Genomic DNA, 16,480 nt, shown 5'->3' with positions numbered 1-16,480 from the left:
AAAAAGATGAGTTTTAGATGTTTCTTGAAAACGAGTAAAGACTCAGTTGTACGAACTGAGATTGGGAGGTCATTCCACCAGCTGGGCACAGTCCAGGAAAAGGTCCGTGAGAGTGATTTTTAACTTCTTTGGGATTGCACCACAAGGTGTCGTTCACTTGCAGAGCACAAACTTCTGGAGAGCACATAAGATTTAACCAGTGAGTTTAGGTAAGTTGGTGCCGTGCCAGTGGTTGTCTTGTAGGCAAGCATCAGTACCTTGAATTTGATGCGAGCGGCTACTGGTAGCCAGTGTAACCTGATGAGGAGAGGAGTAACATGAGCTTTTTTTTGGCTCATTGAAGACAACCCTCAGTGCTGCATTATGGATCATTTGCAGAGGCTTGACAGTACATGCAGGAAGTCCTGCCAGGAGAGCATTACAATAGTCCAGTCTGGAGAGAACAAGAGCTTAGACTAGAAGTTGGGTTGCTTGCTCTGACAGGAAGGGTCTAATCTTCCTAATGTTGTATAAGGCAAACCTGCAGGACCGCTTCGTTGTAGCAATGTGGTCTGTGAAGCTTAACTGATGATACATCATAACTCCTAGGTTTCTGGCTGCCCTCCAAGGATTTATGGTTCACGAGCCCAGCTGTATAGAGAAGTTGTGATGAAGCAATGGGTTAGCTGGAATCACCAGGAGTTCTGTCTTCATAAGGTTAAGCTGAAGGTGATGGTCATTCATCCAGCTAGAAATGTCACTCAGACAGGCTGAAATGCGAGCAGCTACCGCCGGGTCATCTGGCTGGAATGAGAAGTAGAGTTGGGTATCATCAGCGTAGCAGTGATAAGAAAAGCCATGATTCTGAATGACAGATCCTAAAGATGTCATTTAGATGGAGAAGAGAAGTGGTCCAAGTACTGAGCCTAGAGGAACCCCAGTAGCAAGGTGGTGTGACTTTGAAACATCACCATTCCAAGACACACTAAAGGATCTGTCAGAGAGGTAGGACTTAACCCACAGGAGAGCAGTTCCAGAGATGCCCATCTTTCTGAGGGTGGACAGGAGACATCTGGTGATTAACAGTGTCAAAAGCAGCAGACAGGTGCAGTAAGATGAGTACTGAGGATTTTGAAGCTGCTCTTGCTAGTCGCAGGGCTTCAGTAACCGAGAGCAGAGCAGTCTCAATTGAGTGGCCACTTTTGAAGCCAGATTGGTTGCTGTCCAGGAGGTTGTTCTGTCCAAGGAACATAGAAAGCTGGTTGAACACAGCTCGCACAAGTGTCTTTGCAATGAATGGAAGAAGGGATACCGGTCTGTAGTTTTCAAGAAGCGCTGGATTTAGAGATGGTTTCTTGAGCAGTGGGATTAACCGAGCCTGCTTGAATGCTAAGGGAAATGTTCCAGAGTGAAGAGAGGAGTTGATAATGTGAGTAAGCGAAGGTATGACTGAAGAAGAGATTGCTTGAAGGAGGTGAGTGGGGATCGGATCAAGTGGACAAGTAGTAGGATGATTGGACAGGAGAATTTTGGTGACGTCCATCTCTGAGAATGGGGAGAACGAGGATAAAGAGTCAGTCAATGTGAAGTTGTGAAGCTGCCGCGGTGAAACGTGAAAACGCAAAACCAAGCGCCACTTTCAGCACGTATTTACCAGGGTAAGACACACACAATTTAAAACAAAAAATTTCCTAGCAATGACGATCACACAGTAGTAATGAGAAAAGGACACTAAACATTCACAAGCTGCTGTCCTTCTCTGTCACTCTACTGTTTCTTCTACAATTACTGCAAGGCCCAAATCTCACCAACACATTGTTGGTGGTTTTGACCAGGTTCAGGCAAGATCATGTGACCGTAATGGCGGACATTGAGGCTATGTTCCATCAAGTAAAGGTGTCACAGAGGAATGTGGTTTTTCTTCGTTTTCTGTGGTGGCCAAATGGTGACATTACACAAACCTTTAAAGAGTATAGAATGAAAGTTCATTTGTTTGGGGCAATTTCATCACCAAGCTGTAGCAATTATGCTTTGAGAAAACTTGCTTATGATTATAAAGATTGCTTTCCAAACAGAGTCTTGATAACCATCTCGCATAACTTCTATGTAGATGACTGTTTAACATCTGTTCACACAGAAGAGGAGGCACTTCACATGGTTAAAGATTTAACTGCAGTTTGTTCTAAAGGAAGATTTCAGTTATCCAAATGGATGTGTAATAGTCTTAAGGTACTAGCAAGTATTCCAGACGAACATCTGTCAAAATCAACAAAACAAAACAAAATCACTCCTTTAAAACAGATAACAAAACCCAGACTTGAACTTGCAGCTGCTGTTTTAGCAGTCAGAGTTGACAAGATGCTCAAGAAGGAACTTCAAATGAATTTAGACAAGTCAATGTTTTGGACAGACAGTCAAACTGTCTTGAAGTACATTGCAATTTATGCAAAGAGGTTCCATACATTTGTGGCAAACAGAGTGGCAGTCATCAGGAACGCAACAGACGTTGCACAATGGAGACATGTTGGAACAAAATTGAATCCTGCTGATGATTCCTCTAGAGGCATGTCTGTTGAAAATTTCTTGAAAGACAATGGATTGATACAGAGTCCAGATTTCCTGTTGGAAGCCTTAGAAGAATGGCCACAATCCTATTGTGACCAATGCCTGAGGAGACTAAATGTCCGATTATCCTGCCAAAGGAACATCAAGGGGGAAGTCGTGGCCTAATGGTTAGAGGGTTGGACTCCCAATCGAAGGGTTGTGAGTTCTAGTCTCGGGCCGGACGGAATTGTAGGTGGGGGGAGTGCATGAACAGCTCTCTCTCCACCTTCAATACCACGACTTAGGTGCCCATGAGCAAGGCATCGAACCCCCAACTGTTCCCCGGGCTGCCCACTGCTCTGGGTGTGTGCTCACAGTGTGTGTGTTCACTGCTCTGTGTGTGTGCACTTCAGATGGGTTAAATGCAGAGCACAAATTCTGAGTATGGGTCACCATACTTGGCTCAATGTCACTTCACTTTCAACTCGGCTTGTAGAAAAGTAATCTCTGAGTGTGTCGTATGTCGATGTTTTCAAGGAAAATTTGGAGAACAGAAAATGTCTGACTTACCAAAGGAAAGGATTGTGCCAGATTCGCCTCCTTTTACTAATACTGGTGTAGACTACTTTGGACCTATTGATGTGAAAAGACGTCGCAGTGTTGTGAAAAGATATGGAGTTTTGTTCACCTGTATGACTAGTCGAGCAGTACACCTTGAAGTAGCCTACTCTCTGGATACAAATTCCTGTATAAATTGCATTCGTCGTTTCATGTGTCAAGTAGTGCATTTAAGATCTGATAATGGAACTAATTTTATTGGAACAGAGAGGGAGCTTAGAGAAGCTTTGAAGTCATTAGATCATGATGAAATTCAGCGTACCTTTCTATCAGAAGACATAAAATGGACCTTTAATCGTCCTGCAGGAACCCATCATGGAGGTGTGGGGGAAAGGCTCATTCACCTTGTAAAGAAAGTTTTGTATTCCACTCTTCGAAAACAATGCTTGGATGATGAGAGCTTTCACACTATTCTTTGTGAAGCTGAAGTCATTCTTAACCCTCTGGAGTCTAAGGGTATTTTTGGGGCCTCGAGAAGACAGACCTATCACACAGCTTTCAGACTATCCAAACAACTTGGAAGCTCTCATGCCCAGCCATGTCCTACAATTAAGATCAAAACCACTTCTTCCACCAGGACTTTTTCAAGAAAGTGACTTGTATATCAGACGTAGATGGCGGCAAGTCCAATATCTGTCTGATCTTTTCTGGAAAAGGTGGATAAGGGAGTATCTTCCATTGCTTCAGGAACATCAAAAATGGATGAAACCATGTAGAAACTTTGTTGTCGGTTATATAGTAGTCATCATGGATCCAACAGCTCCACGTGGCTCATGGTCATTAGGCAAAATCATCCAGACATATCCTGACAAAAACGGATTTGTTCGCTCTGTACAGTTGAAGACAAAAACAGGACTACTGGAAAGACCAGTTTCTAAGATCTGCTTGCTGCTTGAAGATATAAAGGACTGATCTTAAACAAGAAATACACATACACCTTTTTTGTTTTTGTTTTTGGCTCCTTTGATAATTTAAGAAATAATTGTAGTTACACCAACAATTATGGGGCCGGTGTGTTGGAGCCAGTGTCAATGTATATGTATTTTGTGCTATCACCAGGTGACAGAGTGTTTTTAAACCAGTGTTTTACACGTAGAGGGAAGTGAGCTTGGTGGGGGAACGCATACAGTTTTTACCTCACGCACAGGTCTGATGTTCACCCGTCTCTCAAGTACGTTTAATGTTTGCATTTGGTAAATAAAGAAGCAGAAAAGTAGACATGGACTTCAAGACTGTTGTTGTGCGTAAAAAGTGCGTTGTATAACCAATCTGCCGGCAGCTATAGGAGCTGCTGTAACAACGTCTTTAATTGATTTTTCTGTAAATTTCTGCCATAAGTACGTACATCAACTGACAGTTACCACTGATAAGCTCCTACTAATTATTGTAGAAACATAATTTTCTGTAAAGTTACTTTGCGATGTGTATTATGAAAAGCACTATACAAATAAACTTGAATTGAATTTAATTTTTTGTTTGTGTGTGTTATTTACTAAAATAATAAAGGACCTCCCTTAAACCAAGTCAAAACTCAACAATGTCTAAATGTCAACAGGATATCTGGGAAATCATCAACATCTTGCACAGCGTACATGTGAGTATGTTTTCAGAAAATGTTTATTTTTGGGTGAATATTTTCTTTAAAAAGCACAGTTCAAACAAATATATATACATATATGAGTCGAGAAACAAAATAAGCATTGTATCGGTCTCTTTCAGAGTGAGTTTAATTTTAAATCCAACATAATCTTATTAAATCCCCCAACAAACAAGCAGTGTTTCTCTCAGAGGCTCTAAAACACATCATGCTGACACCGATTTCAACATTTGCAGTTAATAAATGACCAAGTAAAGTCTACAGTATTTCACAGTGATCAAAATAAAAAGAAAACAGTGTTTGGGGTTTTTTCAACCGATTTAATGTCTTGAACGCTTGAAGCCACATTTGCCAGCAGGGATTACGACGTGACGTTATTTGCCAAGAATGTTTAATCATACCTTTGCTGTTCTTTGAGGTGTCATATTGGTTTACATGGCATGTCCAGCTGTGGCTTAAAGCCTTTCTGAAAGCACTGAAATTCCAGTGAAACATCTTAAATTCAACCACGCATGACAAGCAGAAATCCAGTCGTGAGCTCTCTGTGGTTAATAATATCTGCATATGAGATATGCTATTAATACTGATGTGAATCTTCTTTATATGCATTACATTAAATGCAGCTGCTTTCATTTCCTTCGGTGCACATGTATGCATGGGTGGATGGGTTTGTGCCTTTAAGAATCATTTTAAAATAATATTTTGTATAGTATATCACATAAGCCCTTTTTCTAATCTGACTCTGACCTAAAATCAGAAAGGGAAACATATGCCCCAGTGTGTCTGAGCTCATGTATTATGACTTTCTGTTGCCAGCTAGGGCTCATTTCAAAAGATTTATTTAGCACAATATAAATATCTTCATAAATGTGTGGGTTGACACCCTCACTATGGAAAACAAAAGAAGTCCAATCCATGCAAAAATCTCATAAACAACACTGATTTGTTTGCTTGTTTGAGACATTAATACTTGTAATCAGCATGGACACAAATTAATGAATTCCAATTCATTAAACCAAACCTGAAAATACAAAAGCATCACAGTTTCCAAAAAAAAAAAAAAAAAGATTTAGCATTAAAACATTGCTACATATAATAAAATGGAAAACAATTGGTTTTAAATTGTAATAATATTTCACAATATCACATTTTTTACTGTATTTTTTGGCAAATAAATGCAGACTTGGTGAGCAGAAAAGAGCGGTAGTGTGTGTTATATTTGTATAAGGCATGACAGTTAAATGCACCAATTTTGACATTATTCATCTTTAAATTAGTTTTGAGAACTTTGAGACATTAGGCAGAGATATGGAGATACGGTGTTATGATACAGCTTGTCTGCTTGGACGTCACTTCACTGAAGTGAACAATCTTGTCATTGCAGTCAATGCAATGAATGTTGATAGTTTGAGTCTTTTCTCAGCCGTCAGACTGAGAGGCACTGCTGTGCTTTTTCTTCTCAGACATGTCCTTCAAATCTGTAAAAAAAAAAAAAAAAAAGACAAAAGAAAGACAAAACATAATTGAGAATCTAGTTTCCAAATGTGACAAAACATCTACAAGTGTTGACCAAAATCAGTGTGGGAAAGTCTAAACCTTCCCGTCTGGTTTACGGAAATGGGGCTTTATTTCTTTTTTAATGAAGAAGTTTTTTGGCTGCTCAAACCCAGAAGAGTAAAGCACTTTCTCCACTATACTGTATGAGAGAACAGAAATGGGGAACACTGCGCAAAAGACATTGTCACATCATGTTTGACTGTGTAAAAGCATTATATTTGAGACCTCAGAGGGAAAGCGAAACTTTCAGTTAGGAATTATTAAGATTGTACACAAAACCTGCACAGGAGTTGGAATATGAATTAAATCACGGTTCTTTTTTTTTTTCTTTTTTTTTGTCCAGTTTGTAACTTTTGTAACTTAAAGTTTTGTAATCTGTATGAATGCTGAATAACAGTTTATCTCATTAATGTTAAATTTGTACCTTTATCTTAAACCAACTTTTCTTCTTTTTTATATGTACTGTATGTATATATGCAGTAACGTAGTCCACAACAAATTTCCTTTCGAGGACAATAAAGTATACTACTACTACTTGACAGTATCACCCTGTAATTTCATAAAGAGCAGAGGCAAGGCAAGTTGAAAAGGTAATTCAAAGGTAATTCAAAGTGCTTTAAATAAAAGAAAGTAAAATAATCACAACAATAAAACAAGGAATTTAAAAAACTGAAAATGATTAAAAAATGTATTTAAATTCATTTAAAACAGTTAAAAATAGAAAGTCATTATACATAAAATACAGTGCAATCAGTTTGGACATTGCACAGTGCCCATTCAATTATATCTTCCATTCTGATCTCTTCTGGAAGCTGATTCCAGCTGCGGGCGGCATAATAGCTAAAAGCAAACTCCCCTTGTTTTGTGTGAACGACTAGTCTGTATTTCTAATTGACTTGATCCTAATGATCTGAGTGCTCTGTTCGTTTTATTTTTAGTAAGCATATATGCTATTTAGTTAGGTTCTAGAACATTGAGTGACTTATAAACGAGTAAAAGTACTTCAGTAAAATCAATCCTAAATGTAACTGGAAGCCAGTGTAAGGACCTGAGGCCTGGGGTGATACGCTCAGATTTTCTGGTTCTAGTCAGAATCCTGGCAGCAGCGTTCTGGATGAGCTGCAGCTGTCTAATGGTCTTTTTGGGAAGGCCAGTGAGGAGCCCATTACAATAGTCCACCCTGCTGGTGATAAAGGCATGAACAAGTTTCTTCAAGTCTTGACTGGAAACAAAGCATCTAATTCTTGCAATGTTTTTTAAATGATAGTATGCTGATTTAGTTACTGCTTTGACATGACTACTGAAACTAAGGTCTGTCTCCAGAATCACACCAAGATTCCTCACTTGATTTTTAGTTGTTTGACCCCTAGAGTCAAGGTATGCATTCACCTTGAACACTTCATCTTTGTTTCCAAATGCAATGACTTCAGTTTTTTCCTTGTTTAATTGGCTTAAAGGCTTATGCTCTGCTATACTTATGTAATAACCTCTCCCTTCTAAGTATGACCTGAACCATTAAAGTACCATCCCAGAAAGCCCAACCCAGTTTTCCAGTCTCTCTAGAAGTATGTTATGGGGATGTTTCTGATAATAGCGCTCTGGGCTGTATGCCGCTGTCTGATCCATGTTCAATCACATTTGGGGATTCCTTACACCATTCATTAATGCTATAAATCTGTTCTCAAGCTGTATAGGGGGTGACAGAATACCAGTGTTTGATTGTAAGACTTGTCATAGTCATTTCTAGGTTAGAGGATGGGATACTCGTGACAATCTGATGTATCAAGTTCCTTTTGGGTCTCGCTCGCTGTCTGTTACATCGATTAGTGTGTTTATCAGTTTCGATATCTTCCTCTAGACTTGGTATAAACTGTTGAGATTCACTAGATATCGCTAGAGATTCACTCCGTAGATATTCTGCAAAACATCTCCTTTAGTGGACTGATTTGCATCATAGTGATATTTTTAGTAGTAATTTGATTTATTAATTTTTTATAGTGTCTGTTTTTGTTGGTTAATATATAGTTTTTTTTAGGGCCGGGACTTTAACGCGTTAATTGAGATTAATTAATTACACCAAAAATAACGCATTAATTAAGATTAATTAATTACCGATAAAAAATCCCGCATTTTTAATAACTTATACTTTGGATGCGTTTCGGCGGACCGATTATACTGAAGCACCAACTAGCGTTCGCATATCACCGCAGCAGTACATCGAGCCTCAAGTATCACCTCAACGCAAAACATACAGCAGCTAGCGTGGACTTTACATTTTATGTTGAACTATGTATTATTTTGTTGGTGCATCTGGCAGTTTATGTTGAACTCTTTATTGTTTTGGCCAAGGTTATTGAGAGTTGGACTTAGTATGTTATGGCCTCTGAAGCAACAGAGAGATGTTTTCTAATAGTCAGTGTTTCCAATGTTCTGAATGTAATTGACAGTATTGTGTTTTACTTAAAAAACACTTTACAGAAGGTTCCAGCGCCTATAAGCTTCCTGAATTTCTGAAATGTACTATTTCTAAATTATTTCTAAATATGCTATTGCTACACTTCATGGCAAAAATTGCACTGGTCTGCTAGACTTGGTTGAACAAAAATAAACAATATTTTGTTGCTTAAGCTTATGTATTCAGTCATTATTCAATGTTATACAATAAATCCATGTTAAAAAAAAAATTACTTCTCACTGTTCTCAGGTCAAATATTTATATGCGATTAAAATACGATTAATTTCGATTAATTAATTACAAAGCCTCTAATTAATTAGATTAATTTTTTTAATCGAGTCCCGGCCCTAAGTTTTTTATTTAATATGTTTTTTTCTTTTTTCTATTTTGTCTAATTTGATGTAAATTTGTTCTTTGGTGAGGTTGTTTTGTGCTACCTCTGGCTATTCTCATCTTGTCTATAGCTTGTCTTGTTTGCAAAGCACTTGTAATAAATTTACAATCTCAACTCACCTGACCATCATAGTTCATTTTCACAAAAGAATGGCCAGGATTAAGGCCTTAATTAATTTATTAAGGCCTTTTTTGCCTCTTTTGCCTTTTATGAAAAAAAAATGTCATGGAGGTTTGGAACAACATAAGATCGAGTGAATGATGATGAAATGTACTTTTTCTGTGAACAATCATTTCAAATGTCTTGATTGATCACACAAAAATAAAATAAAAATAAATAAATATTCAATGTACGAGATCTAACCTAAATGGATTTATGGATGATAAATATATATACCTGGTTATTGTGTATTTAAAATAATTTACTAATTAATTTGTGATTTTACAGCGATATGGCTTGTTTTCTTTTTTCTTTTTCTTTTTTCTTTTTTTTTATCAGTATGGGTGACAATTTTAAATGCAATTCAAAGACATTATATATTTTTGAGTGCATTGTGGGATCTAAACCTGCAAACAAGAGTCTTCAATACTTGTGTAGATACAAAATACTCACACTGAAGCACCGCTCTGTAGACTTGAGTGTAGCCGAACTCTTTGTTCGTATTCAGATCCACAGTGAAGAGGAAGCGCAGTTCGGGTGGTAGCTGTGATCTGGGCATGTTTACTACAGCCGGGATGATCCTCTGTGACATGGGCCCTTCAGACAGGACCTGGTGCATCTGATACTTGCACCAGTCATCCTTCACAAAGTTGGGAGTGACGAGTAACAGCCAGCAGTGACTGTCCTGGATGGCCTGCAGTAGCTCAGTGGACACAGCGCCTCCTGCGGGACAGTCCCGCTCCTGCAGGTAACAGCGCAGGCCGTTAGACGGGGCTTCTAGAAAAGAGGCCAGACTCTGTGCTAGATCACTGTCCTCATCGTTGTGACACACAAGAACGTCAAATCTGAGAGAGGAGCGGAAGGAGGAGGAGAGCACGGAGGGCACAGGCTGATCTGAGGCCGAAGGCTTGGCTGATATGGAGGATTTCACGGAGGAAGAGGAGGAAGAGGAGGAGCACACTGAGCTGCTGGTGTTGGAGGAGCACGTCTGAGAACATTTAGATGGCTTAACTTGGTCCGAATCATTCCTTTGTTTTCCAAAACGCTGACGAAACCAGCCTGATGATGCAAAGATATGTAATAATTCACTGTTATAGAAATAATGTAATATTCAAGTAAGAATCATCTGCTGCATAAATGAACACATGTTAATAGGAAAAATATTAAAGCACTTCAACAAAACTTGATTTCCTGTATTTTAAATAAACTATCAAAATATCATATTATTATTATTATTATTACTACTACTAGTCTTTTACAGTATTATAGTATATTATAACTTGTCACAGTCGGTGTGAAGTCTCAAATGCAGGAAGAAACAGACTTATTTTTAAAAAATAAAATAAAACAAAACATCAAAAACTACCCCTTGGGGGGGGGCAGACAAGTCAGGACAGAGCACAGGACGGCAAGACAGAGAGCAACACAGGTGTATGCGAATGACAAACCAGCACAGGACTGCTAACACAGGGAGACTAATTAGGGAGACACTGGTGGAATCACTGAAACAATAATGATGTGTGCAGCCCATAGACAGGAGAACACAGGACACCAACAAACACACAAGCCATGTGCTCTCACAAAAGACACAGTGACCTCTGGTGGCTGTGCATTCAAGTATTTAAAAAAACCTGGTGTCTCTGAGTTTTAAATGATTACATTAAAACATGTTACATTTTGACTCAACATTTAGACGTTTTTTTGTGGAACAATTTTTATGATGGATGGATGCAAATCTCAACAGCCATTCACTGCCATTATAAAGCTTGGAAGAGTCGGGCATTTTTAATACAACTCCGATTGTATTCATCTGAAAGAAGAAAGTCATATACACCTAGGATGACTTGAATGTGAGTAAATCATAGCGTTATTTTCATATTTGAGTGAACTATCCCTTTAAATATAAATCACATAAATATAAAGTTACATTGGAATCATTTTCAATTATTTGCATATTTTTTTTGACTAAACATTTAAACCTCACAGACACAATATTATAAATAAATTCAGCTGTGTGTGTAATTCAGAGATTGTTACAGTTTTTTATAGTGCTTCAATTAAATATTTTTCTTGTCAAATATGTAGTGTAATATCTCAGCAGATATTGTTTCTTATATATATATATATATATTGAGTTTCACATGACTGTCATATCTGAATGACAATAAAAGCTCATTTGCTTTGAGCAACTGTGGAAAAAGATGTAAATCATCTACTTTTAGCTGTCATCATAACAGTATCTTCTTGAAGTTCTGCTACCACATTAAAACATTAATATGGTTTTACATAATTGTTCTCTACTTCCTTTGTGTTTGATAGTGATGATGCATCATGAAACTGCAACAGAGACTTACTCATAATGCTGCTGGCATGGTTTTCCTCCATTTTTCTCCATTCTTTCAAAGATATAAACTACAACGGACACATACGCAGACAATATTTAAAAAACATAAATAAATAAACACTGTACTGCACACTACATCTCATAATGTATGCTCACAAGTAACTTTCATTCAACAGAAAGAAAGAAAAACACATTGAATGTCATGCACACTCTCATCAGCTCAAAGTTAATATCAGTTCCACTTTTCCTTGGATCACTTTCAGTTTTTATGTCTGATATTACTACATCTGTGCTTATTATGAAGTAGATTGCAAGCTAATATCATAATTCTGTCATATTCCGAGCAAGATGAAGGCAGTAGATGATGTATAGATGAGTACTTACAGTTGTTTTTAGTTGAAAGGAGAGTGCAGGTCGTCTGAGGGCACTGCTTCAGTGCAAAAGATCAGTATGAGATATTTGAGGAAGTTCATGCGATCGGAAGCGATGTGTCATCATGCAAACCAACATGACTTATGACCATTCCTATTAAATAATGATAATAAAAGAATAGGAAGATAGTATAATAAGAGGAAGTAAAGAATGAATGGGTGTAGTTTTGGGTTGCATTTGGATTTCCTATTGACACTCTGGTCAATGCATGGTTTTAGATGCAATATATATCTGAGAATATTACAAACTAAAGGAGTTGCGGTTTCCACTGACATTTTGTCTGTCTGGTTTGCTGGGATTCCCCTCATTTACCAGAAATGGGTGTGGTCAATATTTCACACACACATCTAGAAATGTTCCTCTTACTAAATTAATGTGCTCTCAAAATCATTCGAATCTTACATGTCATGCCATGATAGATGACCCATGTTTTTGCCATCATAATGCCATCATTTTAAAATGTTAAGATGTCTGGTTTGGTGATTTTTCTTCAAACTAATTAGAAATTCACTTTTATCATCAATGAATAATTCAGCCAACGAGGACAAAAATTGACAATGAAATCCAGAAAATAGAGTATATAGATCTTGATCTTTAACTAGACATGTTGTGATTATTTAATAATGTTTATAATTAAGTATTATTAATTGTTAACTAAATATTTATAAAACAAGAAAACATATGAAACTGAAATATGGAAATAGAGTAACAGAACCGATCAGAGACCTTGAGAGAGAACGGAGGGTAGATTTTAACAGGATAAAAATGTATGATTATAATTAGTTATGTATGTATGCTATATATGAATAAGGAATAATCCACAGTTAACTGTGCATTAAACAATTTTAGTGCGTGGTGTGCAAAGAACTACATGAGTATATATTGATAATTACTGTACAAGCTACATACAGTATATAGTGTGACTTCAGCATAGTTAAAACCAAATGGCACGAGCAAATTCATACTGGTAAATATTAAAGTTTAAAAGAGCTCTTTGCTATAGTAGGCCTATTATTCCTGTGATGACAACGATTAACATGTACAGCACATACATACAGAGAACTGAAACTACGTTACTCTCAGACCCATGGTGCACACAGATAACTGTAGAGCATAAAAATATATATATTTTTTTCTTTTCTTTTCTTTTCGTTTCTTTTTTTTTTTTTTTTTTTTTTGTGAAACAAAAGTTAAATGTTTTCAGGAAAAGTTATCATAGATTTAGTGACAATGACAAATTATAAACCAAGCATGGAAAATGTAAAGAGTTTTCATGATTTTTTTTTTTTTTTTTTTTTACAAAAATTAAATTTGAACCCAAGAGAGAGTAAAATGCCCTCTATACACACCCAATCTTACAAAGCAATTTGATTTATACATTTACAGCTAAACGAGAGTACAATCAGTTTTGAAAAATAGTTTTTGCTGATGCTAACTGGCTAGCTAACTAGCTACTTGATCCTAACTCGAGGTCATTTTAAAAAATAAAGTCCAAATATTTTTTTATCAACTAACTAGGGAGTTACCAATACATTAGATGGACAAAGAAAGGATGTTCAGAACAGAGTAGCTACAGTAGTAACTAAGCAATGTGCCCGGGGGCGTTTTACCCCACAAACCTAAATTATAATAGTAATAATAATAATAATAATAATAATAATAATATATATATATATATATATATATATATATATATATATATATATATATATATATATATATATATATATATATATATATAAAACGCTCTTCTGGTCGCACGTTCAGATGAGATCGAGTTAAATGAGGTTCGTGAACAGTATTTTTTATCCGTTATGGTGTGTTAGCTTTACCACGAGGATATTAAAGGAATTTTATGAATACATCATTCTCAAAGGTAAGTTGTTAAGGCACTAGTGCATTTGTGGCATGAAACTGTTCAGAAGAACATAAAATAAAATCAATGAAGCCATGATTTTACACACTCGTTAGTAGGTGACGGTACGCACATTTAATGTTGATCTGTAAAAATCTAAAAGAAGAGGAAGTAGAAGCTTTAGCGCAGGAGAGTTCGCGATGTGTGCATCTTTTGAACTGTGAGAGTCACGCTGATCCTCACCGCGAGAGCGCGCCAAAAGAGCTGAGATCAAAGCTCGGTGGATCAAAGAACCGCGTTTATCGGTGCTTTCATGCTGCTGTTGGAAATAAACCTTTGCAGTGTTGAGAACTGTGATCTGAAACCTTCTTATTTTATCAACGTATTCTTCATAATTTACAAATACTCTTAAAAATAAACGTTAAAAGGTTTTTTCAGTGAACAGTTCTACAGTTCAGGACATTTTAATAATCCGAAGAACCTTCATTTAGGCTACTATAAGAACCTTTTGTGGATTGGAAAGTTTCCATGGGTGTTAAAGGTTTTTCATCAATGCCAACAGCACAGCCTTCATTTTTAAGATTCTAGAGTATCTGCTTATAATTAAACTAATCCAAACTGCACATGAATGACATTACAAAAAAATGCACCATAAATGCCTTGCGACTAATTCTGAAGCCACAGGAAAATGATGTCATGACAATGCCGATTTATGAACTCTTGAGTCTTGAATCCTCAAGAATGCATGAGCTCTGAGGTCAAAGCCAACAGATCGAGATGAGTCCATTTCACTTTATTTTTTATTAATTTTATTATTAATATTTTTTTTTTTTTTTTTTTTTTTTTTAAGAAAGATTAGCAGTATATCACTTAGCAGGACACAGCACCGCATACCACCAGATTAATCACTGTATATTATTCTAGGTGTCTTGTATTACAAGTTACCTTAAATATATATAGTTATGTATGCATTTGCACATATATAGTTGAATGGTTAAAACCAGGTCAAAATCAAAGGTTTTTATTTATTGTAACAGAAATCTAGAATAATCAAATAGATCACATGTAATGAAATAGACAGGTAAGGGGATATTTAATTACTGAATTATGTCATATTTTACCTGTATGTGAGAATTTTGTCTGCTGAGCACAAAATATATTCTGAAGAAATGTTGGTAACCAACAATTTTTTTAACCCAATTGACTTCCATACGGAAATAATATGGAAGTCAGTGGCTACTGTCATATTCTTCAAAATATGTTATTTTGTGTTCAAAAGAAGAAATAAATCCATACACGTTTTGAACGACATGAAGATGAGTGAATGTCCCTTTAAATGTGTATTTTGGAAGCTTTTGGATGTCTCAACATTTGTTACCATTATGGAAATTATCACAGTTATGATTGACAATGTTAACAGTAATGACTATTAAAAGTCTTTAAAACCTTCTGACGATGCTAGTGATTAAACACAAAAACACACGACTTTGAAATGACTGTGTTACAGTTTTTCATTGAAAACTCTGCTGCACAAAAAAAGCAGCTGTCCGACATATTCGTCATCTATTTGTGTCCAAAAGTTTTTTTTCTTAAGGGCACAGGAGTTTGTTCTTCTTCTAATGGAGCGAGGAGAATCAATGACATTCAATCTTCTTAAAAGGTACGAGGTTGTTTACCAAAGCCGGTTTTATTAGAATATCATTAGACATTGTTCAATGACTGTGGCTTTGTTTGTGAATCAGGCCTGGCAGAGCGGCGTATGATGACTCATCCCACGGCACACAGACAGACAGATAGACCCGTCCTGTTGTGTGCTCAGAGCTCCTCATAATTGAATCAGGAAGCTTACAAGGACATGCAATGTTAATTTCATATTTCAAGTCATGAACCGTACCTGCGCCAGTCATTTTGGTCACCTATAGCCAGCAGTGATCATGTTTTGAGATGCAGGTCTGCGACAGATTACGTAAGATGTTCATTGCTCATCATCTTCCTCAATGCCATTTACTTTAAATGTTTCATTAAATCCATCAAGTACTACTGCGATGAAATAAAGTGCATTGAATTGATCTGCATTTCTCTGAATGGACTCTGTTTGCATCTACATGTAATGCATTATTTTCTTAGTATTATTCAGCTTTAGTTATTTTATTAAATGAATTATACTAAAATAAATTTTGATTTGAGAACCAGCTGAAATAAAATAAATATATATTTTTTTATTATTTTTTTATTTTATTTTAAGGATTTTTATTTTTATTTTTAGTTATTATTATTTTACAGTTTTAGTTTTAGTTAACTATTACAACCCTGTTCCATATTCACTATCAAATTTATTTATTTTTTTATTTTTTCCTTAAAAAAATTATTCCAAGCATTCAGGCCCTCAGATCAAAAATGTTGAAGATCATGGTAAGCATGTTTTATGCCTGCAGCCTCCTGATTTACTGTGAAAAAATACACCTCGGTGTGTGTGTGTGTGTGTGTGTGTGTGCGTGCGTGTGTGTGTGTGTGTGTGTGTGTGTTCCTCATGAAAACCAGTAGTT

The 16,480-nt window shown here is 36.4% G+C and overlaps 1 protein-coding gene across 1 annotated transcript; it reads right to left on the bottom strand.

The window, feature by feature from the left end:
- Positions 1-4,583: 4,583 nt before the first annotated feature.
- tirap (toll-interleukin 1 receptor (TIR) domain containing adaptor protein) lies at positions 4,584-12,102 on the bottom strand. The gene is made up of 4 exons (XM_052581755.1): positions 12,032-12,102; positions 11,658-11,715; positions 9,757-10,362; positions 4,584-6,216 (listed from the first exon to the last, which is right to left on the bottom strand). The coding sequence occupies exons 2-4, from the start codon at positions 11,686-11,688 to the stop codon at positions 6,158-6,160; spliced, it is 696 nt and encodes a 231-aa protein (XP_052437715.1). The 5' UTR covers positions 11,689-11,715; positions 12,032-12,102; the 3' UTR covers positions 4,584-6,157.
- Between the last annotated feature and the right edge of the window lie 4,378 nt (positions 12,103-16,480).

This window comes from Carassius gibelio, chromosome B18, assembly GCF_023724105.1.
Source record: "Carassius gibelio isolate Cgi1373 ecotype wild population from Czech Republic chromosome B18, carGib1.2-hapl.c, whole genome shotgun sequence".
Classification (NCBI taxonomy): Eukaryota; Metazoa; Chordata; class Actinopteri; order Cypriniformes; family Cyprinidae; genus Carassius; species Carassius gibelio.
Note: the sequence above shows the minus strand (reverse complement) of the source record. Positions and strands in the feature narration are given on the sequence as shown.